Here is a 13,718-nt window from a genome sequence, read left to right on the forward strand (position 1 = left end):
ATGCGCGAGGGGGAGATATCCAGTGCTTACAGCACCGCCTGGCGGTCAGTAGGGACGAAATAGAACTCTGGGTGCCTAGAAGGAAGCTAAAGAAAACCACAACATTATTATTATTATTATTACTCTTTTTTTAATGTGTATTACTTATTTATATTACTGTTTTACCCCCTTCCCTGTATGTGTGTGTGTACTTCTGCTACGTGAGTTTCCCCGTTGAGGGAGTAATAAAGGACTATTTTATCTTATCTTATTATTGCTTATTATTAAAAATGGATAGTCTTTCCAGACTAATTTATCCAGCATTCTCCTTACCCATCTCAACAAGAATGACGAAACAATAAATCCAGTTAATTTTAGGTTCATATGGAGAAGTAGATGTCAATATAAGAAAGATTAACATGGTAAAAAAATGTATTGTTCCTAATATGATTCCAAGTCATTCATTTGCAAGTCATTCAATAGTATTTTTATTGAAAAACAGAGTATTTAAAATAAAATAAGTCCCGTCAATTGACTCCCGGCTCCCGGCTCCCGGCTCCGCTTCCTCCCGGCTCCGGGAGGCACCGAGGCTCGGCGCGTACCTCCGCCGGGGCTCGGCGGCCGGGGCTCGGCGGCCGGGGCTCGGCGGCCGGGGCTCGGCGGCCGGGGCTCGGCGGCCGGGGCTCGGCGGCCGGGGCTCGGCGGCCGGGGCTCGGCGGCCGGGGCTCGGCGGCCGGGGCTCGGCGGCCGGGGCTCGGCGGCCGGGGCTCGGCGGCCGTGGCTCGCCATCCGCGGTACTCCCGGGGACTCTAGTCCCGCAGCACCAGTGAGTATTTTGACCGGAGAGATTATAAAATACCGGACTTCAGCATATTTTACCGGACAACGGAAACCCTGGGGGGAAGTTAAATATTGCATAAATATATGCACGGGGAACTTTCTCCAGGGGAGAGCAGCATAATCGTGCCAGCTGGGATCAGACCGGGAACAGCGATACTAGCGGCCAGAGCGAGAACTGAAGGTCGCGTACGCGTTCAGTGTCTTTTTGAGAACGTGCACGTCGACGCGTCAAATGTACGCAGGATACGCAGGATACGCATGACGTGACGTCACACGTATCCTGCGTCGCGCGTACGCGTTCTGAACGGCAAGTATATACAGCCCTTAACTCCGCCGGCTGGAGCTTCTGCCATTTTTCCGTAGCGGTGTATCGCGTCATTCAGGCAGCCAATCAGCACAGAGCCTCATTATCATAGCCCCGCCCACTCAGAATCCCACATAGATAATGAGGTTAGAGAATGAGATGATAAAGACATGGCTCAGAGGCTGAATTTCTAATATATTTAGTAAAAACAATCAAAAGCTTGTTTTTAAGACATTCAGGGCTTGTTTAAAATAGGTATTAGATGCCATAATAGGTCCCCTTTAAGTTAGATCAGCTAATATGTTTACATGGTCAGGACCTTGGTGATTCCTTGGGGAAGTTGGTTGAAGAAACTTCTCCTCATCTATCATCATGCAGCTTGAAGATAAAAACATCAGCTCTGACGAATAGAATCTGTTTGGACAGCAATGTTGCTGAACAATAACAACTGTCCACTTCTGCCTTTACTCTCAGTTCGTTATCTGTGTACCTAGTTATCGTGAGATCATGAGTTGCAACACGAGAATGAAGCTTACCGCTAACAGTGGTGCTGGGATTAAAAAGTCTGCAATCCCATAACAACCAAAGTATCAGCGAGTAAAACGGTGGCTGAGAAGAGCCCGTCTCTCCTCTCGGGAACTACAGTTAAACTTTGATTGGAAGTCGGTTTTCCCTTGGCTGTTTCAGAGGCTCCTTTCCCTCATTTATCTTCCTTGCAACCGTTCACATTTTTCAGGAATAGAGTAGGGGTTCATTCAAATTAATTAATTCAAACTATGCACTCGCAATTAATTTTAAACTGTTATTTACCACCAAAAGAAGCATCTCTTAAATGTTGTGCTTGTCGTGGCCGTTGCTGTGCAGGTAATGCACAGGTGTTTGTTGTCCAACAGCAGAGGATTCAATTTAATTTTCAATTCACTTTTGTTTATAAAGCATCTATTAAAGTTCAAGTTGTCTCTAGGAGCTTTCCAGAGACCAGAACATGACCCCCGTGCAATTATTACATAAACACTGGCAGGTAAAAACTCCCCTAGTGGGAGAAAAACCTTAAACCAAACAGTGGCAGGAAAAACCCATTTAGGAGAAACCTGGACCAGGACCTGGATCATAAGGGGGGCCTCCTGCCGGAGGCCAGCTGGATGGAGAGTGTGTGTGAAGGGAGACGTTCTGTATTATTGTCAATATTTTTGGAGATTAGAGAACACATTGATAGATAAATACGTTATTAGCAACTAATGGAAGAAATTTAAGAACACCTGGAAATTTTAACGTGCCATGAGGTACCTGCTTCACCTTGGCCATTTTCAGCTATTCATGTTTGTTGTATTGCTTTATGTGTGTTTATTACATTTAGTTTAGTTTAATTTATCCTCCATAACTTGTGTTCCTTCATTTTAATCAAACTGCAAAAAGTCCATGAGTCACTACCAAGAACCATGTTGTGGTTCTTTGTCTACACTGACTCCCTCACTTATTTGTGTTTCCAAACTATTAAAAAAACACATTTAAATGTAATTAAAATTCAAATCAAGTCTTGTGACACTGATAAAGGAGATTATTTATCACAGTATATCTGTCAAACAGATATTGACTTGAGCATGTAATCATATTAATGCTTTTCTAGACACTAGCTTGCATGTGTGTTGTTGATAAATGACCTTATCAATAACGGGTCTGCTTATGTTCAGGTCTGCTCTAATAAGCCCTGCTCCTCGTACTCTGCTCCCCTCGTATATAGACGTCACCTGCACTTCTGAACACCAATATCAGAGCTGAGTTTTGTATGCCACTTTGTCAGGCTTAATAAGTTTGACCTTTAGTGGCCAAAATGCCTTTGTTAAAGCTTTGGAAAACTAAGTGCAAACAGAAACAAACTTTAAGTGTCAATAACAGAATTAGTCTAAGAATTATTCTTAAATTCATGAAACCTTTGTAAAGTAATTTTCAACTAAATGAGCTATATTGGTTATCTGATATCATTAAATTAAATAACGGCATATCAAGCATGACACATTTATCAATTTTTGATGAATTCCACTATAAATCAACTGTGCATAGGAGCATCAGTTACTTTCCTGTCACGATACCTCAAGAAAGCACCAGCAAGAAACGGAGACCTACTTGGGGATGGGGGAGAAAATGCTGAGCCCAGCGCGGAACTTCTTGATGGTCCCACCGGCTTTGAACCAGCTGTGCCTTTTCTCCTGCTGGGCCTTGAGGAACTCATTACTGAGGTGCTTCCACTGCTGGGACGTGAACGTACTCAGGATCCTGCCACGTTACACAACAGCGCTGTGAGAACCTGGTCTATGCAGATTTACTCCTTCAGTCAATACAAAGTACACACCTTCAATTGATAACCGCTGACAAAATGTCACTGATGAATAATGAATTTAGTAAAATTGAGTTAAAGTACTAAATATGCCACAGAAACAGATGCTTGTAGCAGGTGTTGTATGGGCTCAAATTAAAGCCATAAATATTTTGTATCTGTAAATAAACTTTGTACTTGTGTTGTGTTTTACACATGCACAAAATATTTCTACAAGTACAAATATGTTTTGCACATGCACAAAATATTTCTACAATTACCAATTTTCTTTGCACATGCACAAAATATTTCTACAAGTACAAATATGTTTTGCACATGCACAAAATATTTCTACAATTACCAATTTTCTTTGCACATGCACAAAATATTTCTACAAGTACAAATATGTTTTGCAAGTACAAATATTTTTTGCACACGCACAAAATATTTCTACAAATACAAATATGTTTTGCACATGCACAAAATATTTCTACAAATACAAATATTTTTTGCACATGCACAAAATATTTCTACAAGTACAAATATGTTTTGCACATGCACAAAATATTTCTACAATTACCAATTTTTTTTTGCACATGCACAAAATATTTCTACAAGTACAAATATGTTTTGCAAGTACAAATATTTTTTGCACACGCACAAAATATTTCTACAAATACAAATATGTTTTGCACATGCACAAAATATTTCTACAAATACAAATATTTTTTGCACATGCACAAAATATTTCTACAAGTACAAATATGTTTTGCACATGCACAAAATATTTCTACAATTACCAATTTTTTTTTGCACATGCACAAAATATTTCTACAAGTACAAATATTTTTTGCACACGCACAAAATATTTCTACAAGTACAAATATGTTTTGCAAGTACAAATATTTTCTGCACACGCACAAAATATTTCTACAAGTACAAATATTTTTTGCACACGCACAAAATATTTCTACAAGTACAAAGTTTATTTACAGATACAAAATATTTATGACTTTAATTTGAGCCCATAGTGTTGCAGCTTCACTCACTTTTTTAGTTGGAGGCCGAGGCTGAAGCCTTCTTTATTTGAAGGCTGGAACACTTCTACTGATGGCTCTGAATGAACAAAGATAATGGTCATTATTACCCAGTGGACACACACACACACACACACACACACACACACACACACACACACACACACACACACACACACACACACACACACACACACACACACACACACACAAACACACACGTACAAGCTAATTTTCACTCTCCCTCCTGTAAATCCTGTACTGTACTCATCTCCCACACTCGGCGAGTGGCACAAATACCTAATGTGCCTCCCAGAAAAAGCAACACCCACATTCACAGCTTCACTCACCAGGTCCATCGAGGTACTGAGAAAGGGAAAAGCGCAGTCTCAGTATAATTGGCTCTGTTCTGATGACTTTCCAAGCTGTCGCAACCTCCTCCTGAGTCACACAAACACACACAAAACTACACAATTAACAGCCTAATTAGGGTCATTTTTCATTACGTTAATAACTTATGAACACCCAGTTCCCCAACACATTTTAAAATGAGGTGTTACTTTGCAAAATGTCAAGGTTGGAATCGTAATGGGCAAAGTAGGAGGAGGCATTTGCACCGAGAGGAGAGAATGCTGACTCACGTCTAAGAAACCAATGTTAATATGAAGATCGATGTCCACGTCATCAATGGTCCCATACTCCCTGCTCAAAGACACAGACACCAATGCAGTCAATGTATCAAACCTGCTGTAAAAGCTTATACTGTAACAATTTGTGCAGATTGCTTTCTATGAGATTATTTACTTTCTCTTATTTTTCCTTGTTAAATGGGATTTTTGCATTTTTCTTTTTTACAGAATAGGTTTACAGAACAATTGGACTATGTGTGTGTGTGTGTGTCTGCACCTGACAGAAACGGCACTGTCAGTGTAGATGTCTTTGACAGCCTCAATGTCTGCATCTAGTTGAGGGTGGCGGTACAGGTCAGCAGCACAGCTCCCCTGCAACAAGCAGCACTGGTCACAGTTATAGCAGTGAATGAATTCTCAGCGGCTCACAACATATCCATCACACATGCATGCTAAACAACACAACCCCAACACAAAGAACCCAAGCGTTTCCAACCAATAACTGACCACTTTTGGTGTATCAGTGCAAAGTAGTGACTAAGGCCCTGTCCCAATACTACCACTACCCCTAGTTTTCATCCCTACCCCTACATTTTGCACATTCCTGTGAGGGCAGTGGTGTCCCAATTCCTCTTTCCACCTAGGGCTAGTGACGAAAAGTAGTGTAGTGGCTATGAATCTCTCCCTACGGATCGAGGGATTTCCGATGCTGACTAGCTGATCTAGGGACAAAAAAAATTTCCCAGAATGCTTTTCGTCGTCATTTGCGGACTGAATCCAAAAAAAAACACATGGCGGACATTTCTTATTTTTTAGTGAATAAAATCAATGTTTTGAGTTAGTTTCTGCATAAAAATGCGTTTTCATTACATTTCTAGCGAGAAATATATATTTTACTTTCATAATATTCACTCAGTGAATGTACATAATCACTCGTTTGCCTGTTGTTGCAACCTCGCCAGAATAAAGGCTGATTCATGGTCCCGCATTACACCAAAGCAGAGCCTACGGCGTAGGTTACGCGGCGACGCGCGCCGTACGCCGTACCCTACGCCGTAGGCTCTGCGTCGATTTAACGCGGAACCATAAATCAGCTCCCGAGCAGGCAGGCAGAAATCCCAAAATTTTCGGAGCCAATTTCTTAACAGGCGTAGCTACAACTGTTAGATTTCATCTATTAAACCAACATTTATCTTCCTAAATGATTTATTTCAGCCAGCGGTAATTCTCCACAGAGCTGCAGGTTTCTCCCCAGGACGACGGCGCAGGTTGACCTGGCGATCACGTCTGTACTCCGGCTGCTGCTGCTGCGCCCCGGTCTCATCATCGCTGAAAACATCGGATCAAATTTCTTAACAGGCGTTATTTGGATAAACTGAGCCCAGGTTGGGGATCTTAACGGTTACTTTTACGCCTGAAAAAATATTAAAACTTAATAAAGTGGCATATTAACAGCGCTACAGCTGAAATTAAAACAGCTTTTGGCTCTCAGCTTCCTGATTAGTGGTGGTGCTGAAAAGTAGGGGTAGTGGGAGTTTTGGGACAGGCCCCTGGGAAGATTTCAAGTGCCCTAAAATCTGTCCCTTCTTTTTTAGGGGTAGTGATAGAAAGTAGGGCTAGTGAAAGAAAGTAGGGGGAGTATTGGGATTGGGCCTAAATATCGTAGTGAACAGCCATCGGGTCTTGGATGCATGTGTCTGATGTCTCCAAGTCAGATTTCAGTCTGCTGAGCTCGGAGTGTGTAGTACAGATGACACACTTCTGTCCTTATCTCCACTGCACTACTTTCATGTTCTGTCTTCATTGAAATGAGCTTTACTGGATTTACATTTCAATCAAAACAGTTGGAAGATAAAAGTCAAAAAAGATAACGAACAGATTAAGATCTTATGTGCAAGTGAAGTAAAGCTGCTTCATGCCGTAAGATGATACATCACGTGTTGGCCTTGGAAATTAATTTGGTAGCTTGCACAGGGTGGAAATAGTGAATAATATAAGATCATGGGATCATTTCAAAGAAAATCTTGCATTTTCCGACTGTATGTTAGTGATATATTTTTTAGTTTTCAAAAATGTAGATGTCACGCCCAATTTAGTAAAACTATGACAAAGTTTGTCCAACTACCAGTAAGGCAATATGATGAAAATGTCAGTCAGCAAACCCATCTGCTCTGCACTCCAGAACAAAATAACTCATCATCACATCAAGACGTTTGGTCTGAACATGCAGATATTATGAATTTTCCAAAGACTTAAGATTTATAACTTCTGGCTGGTTTCCAGGGGTTATGATGAATATTGATAAGCTTTCCTCCAGTGCCAATAAAGCTATATATCAACGAAATGCATTGAACATAATGTAGTTGTCTGATGGTAATCAGAGTCAAGAAAACACTTTTATTTTTGTAAATAACCCATTAATTTCTCTACTGGACTGTTCTCAGGGTTAAAGGTTAGGTGTTGTTGAAATGTTGAAAAAAACATAAAGAGTCAGCAAGATTTTAAAACAGACAATAAAAAAAAGAAAGCAAAACCCCCTTCCTTCAGAGCTGCCTACAACTGCAGGTGATTCATATTTTCTGTTTTGATGTGACAGTATTTAATTTGCTATCAATGAATTAAGAAACTTTCAAGTAATTTTGTCAGAAAAAAAAAGCTTCTAAAAAAGCTCTTCTATCCAATCTTAAAGGGGGACATATTTTGAAAAAAAGAATTGCTGTTTTTTTCTCTTTTAAAAACATACATTTCTGACATCAGTACCAAATTCAAAGCTTTTACATAATAAACCAATTATAAACCAAATTCATTCTGGGCAGCATGAGCCTGAAAATATATTATCAGAGAGCTGTTATAATGTACGGGGCACTGTGACATCACAGACTCAAGTCAGAGTAGAAAAGAAATTCCACTATAACCTACGAAAACAATTTCAACTTTTTAAATGCTTTGATATACAATTACAATAATTAGGAACAAAAAAGGTATAATCACATTTTTTTCTGCTTTTACTGGTATTCACACTTTTAAAAACTTTGATTTACTTCTTTTCTTGTGCAAACATATAATACCAGTGGAATTTGTTATTCACTAAATTATATTTTGTTTTGAAAGGAATAATTGTAATTTTGAAGGACCACTTTGAAGAAATTGTTGTTTCATTGAAATCTTCCATTCATTTTAAAACCAAGCATGTGAGAAAAAATATCAGAAACAATTGCTGGGACAAAAAAACATAAGAAAACTCTTTACAACACCATATTCAAACGATATGTAAATGTGGCTGCTCTACCTGAATGCCGTAAAGGAACTGTTCAGGTTCGTTCTCCCCATCCGACTCCTCATCTGTCCAACACTGGCCTTTGATGTCCTGTGCACCCACACATTATAAAAAGACCATTATAGTAGAGCGAAAAGAAACTGCAACCCCTTTCTCACATCCTTTCATCCCGAAGCTCCCCATTTAGCTCTCCGCTCAATCACTTCAAAATACTGCTTCATACAGAGTCTTAAAGGGACAGACAAGCATACTCCATTTCCTTCCAAAGGAGAGAATGTTCTTTGAATTCAACCTTTAAAAAATACCTAACTGAAAATAAAAGTGGTGAATTTTTGGGGAAAAAAATACTCATATTCTGTTTTCTTGCAGTCATAAAAGCTAGATGTCAGCTGAATAAACATGTAGTTTATTTCCTGTAGATGAAACTAATATTTGAATACATATTACACATCTGAAGTCCTGTAAGGGGCAGTGCATTGTATTTTATCAGGCTAATTTTTTTTTATTTTCTATTTTATCTTAAAGAAATATCTGACTGTCTGACACTGCTTAATCAGATTCAGTAATCACACCAATAGGATTCCAGCTGTCTTACCATTGGATCTGCTGTTCATAGGGCTCTCTCAGACAGGTTTGGGCCTTTGATTACTGCCGAACATTGCGTCCTATCTCCAGGTGAAAGGAAAGAAAACAGAAAACCAGAAAGCTTTGACTGACCCCCTCCCTTATTGTACTCTTTAGAATGACACGAACTTGGGGGGAGGGGGGGGGGCATAAACGGTGAAACAAAACTCAGCACAGGAAGACAACATGAAACAAAAGGCTATTGCCGGTGATGCCATGCTCTGGCAGTGGTGCCATCCTCCTTTTTTCTTTGAATCGTCTGCACTTCACCTTGCCATGTATCCTAGCAACAGCCATCTCTGGCTCCTTTCAGAGTGGCATTAATCACTGTAGAGAGAATGTGTGGGAGTTATTTGCTGTACGTTCAGTACCCAGGATGTCTTTGTTTTCTTTTGGAGGTTTTTTTTTTCATCCATGAATGTTTTCTATTAATATCATAGAAGAAGAGGCTGGTAGGTGTTTTAGATGCATAAGAACAACACCATAAATACTGATGTCAGTGCACTGTCAGATTGATATTCATTTTTATTAAATAGCAAGTAAATGGTAAATGGAATGAAAAATTTGGTTTTGTTTATTTATATATATATATATATATATATATATATATATATATATATATATATATATATATATATATATATATATATAGAAAAATTATAGTATTATAGTATTATAGTATTATATAATAATAATAATAATATAATATATAATAATATATATTTTTAGGAAAAGTTAGACCAGTCATGATTATTATAAAATATACAACTGAAATACAAAAAATGTGAAGGACTATGTTGTATTTTAAAGAAACCCATCACTTTTTGTGTGAGCCATGTAAACAATGAGTAACCAATGCTGTATCCTCCACCTGCAAATGCAGATACACATTTTGGCCCACATAAAAAAAGAAAGATGATGAAGAAGAAGAAAAAAATACAAAGGATTTAAGGAGGGGGAAGAAACGCATTAAGATGTGTGCAAACAAAGGGGATGACAACATAGTTTAGCACCAAGAGACAGACATGCATGAAGGCATTTATGGTGTATTTAGGCTCGACGAGCATGCATTTTTTTTTTTTTTGTTTGGTGCACTGATTGAGTGATGTTTTACATGTTTATACAAAATAATCATAATATTGATCATGATTTTTTTTTTTTTTTTTTGTCAGTTTAATCAGATCGGCTCTTGTATTTTTCTCAACCCATCCTTCCTAACATCTCCCCGGTCTCCATCCTCTCCTCTACACCAGCTGCTACCATGTCCTCATCCCTGCCAGTGCCAGCATCATCCCTGCCATTCCCCGAGCCTCTCTGTCGTCTCACATACCAATGGAGTCTCCGACCAAAATCAGCCCCCTCCCACCGTTTGCCCATTCCTCCTTCTCGTCTGATAACTATTTTGCAATAATACAGATGCGGTCAGAGGATGTTCCCCTCCCCCTACGCTTTGCACCCCCCCACCACATCCATCCATCCACACTTACCTCCAGAGAGGATGGCGACTCGGATGCTGTCCTTGCCTCAACCGCTCCCCCTCTTAAAGGGCGCACCTGCCTCCCTCTCTCCCTCTCGACGGCTGTATTCCACTGAAATGATAGATGACATCAAGCCAGTTAAAATGAGAAAGGCAAGAGAAGGACCTCTATGTTACAGCATCAGTCTCTGAACGCTCGCCGTGTGTGACTACAAGCAAACCCAGTTGGTGTGCATGAGTCTGTGTGTTTATCTGTTGCAGATCTCTCCAGTCCTTACTGCTCCCTTATATTTTGCCTGACAACACTGGAGCGTCTGCGCATGCTCAGTGGGACTGGGGAAGGTAGTCACATGACCTGCAGCTGACTGCACTGCTGCTGAGAAATAAGAGGAAATAAAAGGAAAAATGGTTCTACTCTGTCATTCTGACAGTGTGTGTGTTGTTGTTGCATAAGCTGGTGTCTATAAATGTCACTGGGCTTCAGAAGCAGCTTCTGGTTCGCATTTTAGTGCTTTCGTGTCTAAATTCATTCACTCATGATATTAATTAAAAAAAAACAACAACAAATTTACTGTAGGCTATGTTTAAACTTTGTAAAATATTTGTGCACGCCTGCAATTTATGTTATAATACAGGAATATGTGATTGTAATACAGCATTATTTAGTTGACCATTATACAGTATAAACTTAGGACAAAAAGTAAGGAAACTTGTGTTTGGTAGATTAGTTCTCTGTTGTAACAATGTTAATAAATCTTATACCGTTGGAAAGCCTGTTTATGTCCCTTTTAAATGGTGCCACATTTGTAAGAAACATGCATTAGTGGGATGAGCAGCAAAGCCGAGTGTGTGGGTTGAACCCCTGAAAAATTTGCCAAATCTTCGCTGCCAATGCCAAACACCTAATTTTTTTTTTTATTATTATTTTTCAAAGCAAAGTAGCAAAACCAACACAACGAAAATAATACAGAGCACATGGGTACATGTAGACATACAGTGGATTCGTATTCCAAGCCAGTTCTATAAGTCCAGACTTTATCCTTTGAGATGTGACGGCATCCAGATAGTCAAAGAAAGGAAAAAGGGTTTGTCCCTCAGGGCAGAGGAGAAGGCTTCAAAAGGGATGACATTTGTCACAGTTTGCAGCCATTGAGATAAAGTGGGAGCTTTATCAGAGATCCACATAACCAGAATGCATTTTCGAGCACAGTGCAACAGAATATGTAGAAGATCTTTGTTACTGAATTCAGCTGGAAGCTCATCCTCTAATCCCAACAGGCAAGTTCTTGCGCCAACGTGTAAAGGGCGCTTAAAAATTTAATGAAACTGTTAAATAATTGTAGACCAACATTGCTGAATGTGAGGACAACTCCATAGACAATGAAAGTGTGAACCTACATTTGCTTGACATTTAATACAAGCATCGGAAAAGTTTGGGTTCATTCTACAGTATGCTTGGCCTGAGGGCAAACACCTAATTTTACTGTTTCTAACTCTTAAGCTGCTGTTGGCGACACGTGTAATGGAACCTGAACATGTGGAGGATCGTTATGTTCAGTTATGAATCCAGATTCTGTCTATAGCAGTATGGAGAAGATGCAGAGAATACTGTGGTGCTTGCTGCACTGATAGAGTAACATCTTTTGGTGGAGGCAGCATGATTGCGTGAGGCGGCATCTTTCTCACTGGAAAAATGAGGCTCATCATCATTGGAAGCCATCTCAAAGCAAAGAGATATGGAGATGAGATTCTGCAACCAGTGACAATCAGAGGTGTCAAATAACGAAGTACAAATACTTCGTTACCTTAGAAATTTTGGTTATCTATACTTCACTGGAGTAATTATTTTTCAGACGACTTTTTACTTTTACTCCTTACATTTTCACGCAATTATCTGTACTTTTTACTCCTTACATTTTAAAAACAGCCTCGTTACTCTATTTCATTTCGGCCTTTAAAAAAAAACTATCGAGTTAAATTAGGCCATCCGGATAGAGTGAATTTGGTTGTGGTTGTTTCAGATGTTCTTGTCCAGTTTTGTTCTTACATCCGTTCCCTCAGATTCCTGCAACTAAACTTGGATGTACATTCCAATAAAGGTTAGGATAAATGATAACATGCCTCTGAAGTTTGACTTTTTGCACCATTACAATACTTATAGGCTTATAGTCATCATATCTCCTGCTCTCTGAAAAACATGTTAATGCTCAATAGTACACATATATGGTTCTTTAATATATTTGCATTATACTAAGATGCATTCATTTTCAATGGCTTTTATCCTTAATGGCTTTTTTCCCCCTTACATTACTTTTACTTTTATACTTTAAGTAGTTTTGAAACCAGTACTTTTATACTTTTACTTGAGTAAAAAACTTGAGTTGATACTTCAACTTCTACAGGAGTATTTTTAAACTCTAGTATCTATACTTCTAATTGAGTAATGAATGTGAATACCTTTGACACCTCTGATGACAATCCCATATTTCCTCTACTCTATCCTCCAAGATGACAACACAACACTTACCAGAGACTACCTCCAGAATTTGGTAGTGGAGAGGATGGAAAGACATGCCAGTCCTGACTTCAGCCCTTTACTGACTTCAGCCTACTGAATACCTGTAGGATTAGGCGACCACGTTGGTTGACTTGGGACAAATGCTGGTTGAATCCCACATCCCATCCCACAGCGGGGATCCCGGGATGCCAGCATGAGGAGGAGGTGCCAGGCTGTTGGGGCTGTATTTGGTTGTTCCACACGCTACTTATTTTCATTTTTTCATTTTATTCTTTATTTAATTCAAAAAACAAAACAATTCAATACAAATACAAATACAAATGTTCCTAACTTGTGAATGAAAAGGGAGCAGAAAGAAGAAGAATCTTATCTGATCTGCCCCTTTCACAAATAACATGAATTAAAAATAATAATAAAAAAACAACAACTAAGTGAATGAAAAAAAACTAAAATAAAATAAAACTAAAATAACATTAAAATAAAATTACCGCCGCATTGGGGTATGTCAATCAAACTCAAATAACATTTTTTCATTATATTTACTTAACATACAGGCTTTAATTGTTCTTTTGAATGTAATGTTTGATTTGGATTCTTTGTTTTCTTTATTCAGATTGTTCCATAAACTGATTCCTTTCACAGAAACACAACGTTCCATCAATTTTGTCCTGCATCTTGGTTTTTTAAAAATCTCTGTTCCTTTTAAGTCATACTTGCTT

General features: G+C 39.0%; 1 protein-coding gene across 7 annotated transcripts in view; it reads right to left on the bottom strand.

Annotated features, from left to right (window-relative positions):
- The window catches only part of LOC133464089 (protein mono-ADP-ribosyltransferase PARP6), a 38,329-nt gene extending 27,558 nt beyond the window's left edge, over window positions 1-10,771 (bottom strand). For 4 of the 7 annotated variants that reach the window (XR_009784407.1, XM_061746100.1, XM_061746087.1 and 1 more), the window contains exons 1-8: window positions 10,492-10,771; window positions 8,976-9,045; window positions 8,393-8,470; window positions 5,381-5,490; window positions 5,116-5,176; window positions 4,825-4,915; window positions 4,487-4,553; window positions 3,248-3,397 (exon numbers count right to left, since the gene is read on the bottom strand). Coding sequence is in view for 6 of the 7 variants with exons in the window: in XM_061746100.1 (XP_061602084.1) it covers window positions 3,248-3,397; window positions 4,487-4,553; window positions 4,825-4,915; window positions 5,116-5,176; window positions 5,381-5,490; window positions 8,393-8,470; window positions 8,976-8,978 (560 nt within the window). In the remaining variant the exon portion in view is untranslated. Of the gene's footprint in view, window positions 1-3,247; window positions 3,398-4,486; window positions 4,554-4,824; window positions 4,916-5,115; window positions 5,177-5,380; window positions 5,491-8,392; window positions 8,471-8,975; window positions 9,050-10,491 lie in introns of all 7 variants that reach the window. The other 3 variants (XM_061746109.1, XM_061746094.1, XM_061746080.1) reach the window with 2 other exon arrangements.
- Between the last annotated feature and the right edge of the window lie 2,947 nt (window positions 10,772-13,718).

The sequence above is a fragment of the Cololabis saira genome, chromosome 2 (assembly GCF_033807715.1).
Source record: "Cololabis saira isolate AMF1-May2022 chromosome 2, fColSai1.1, whole genome shotgun sequence".
In the NCBI taxonomy this organism is placed as follows: Eukaryota; Metazoa; Chordata; class Actinopteri; order Beloniformes; family Belonidae; genus Cololabis; species Cololabis saira.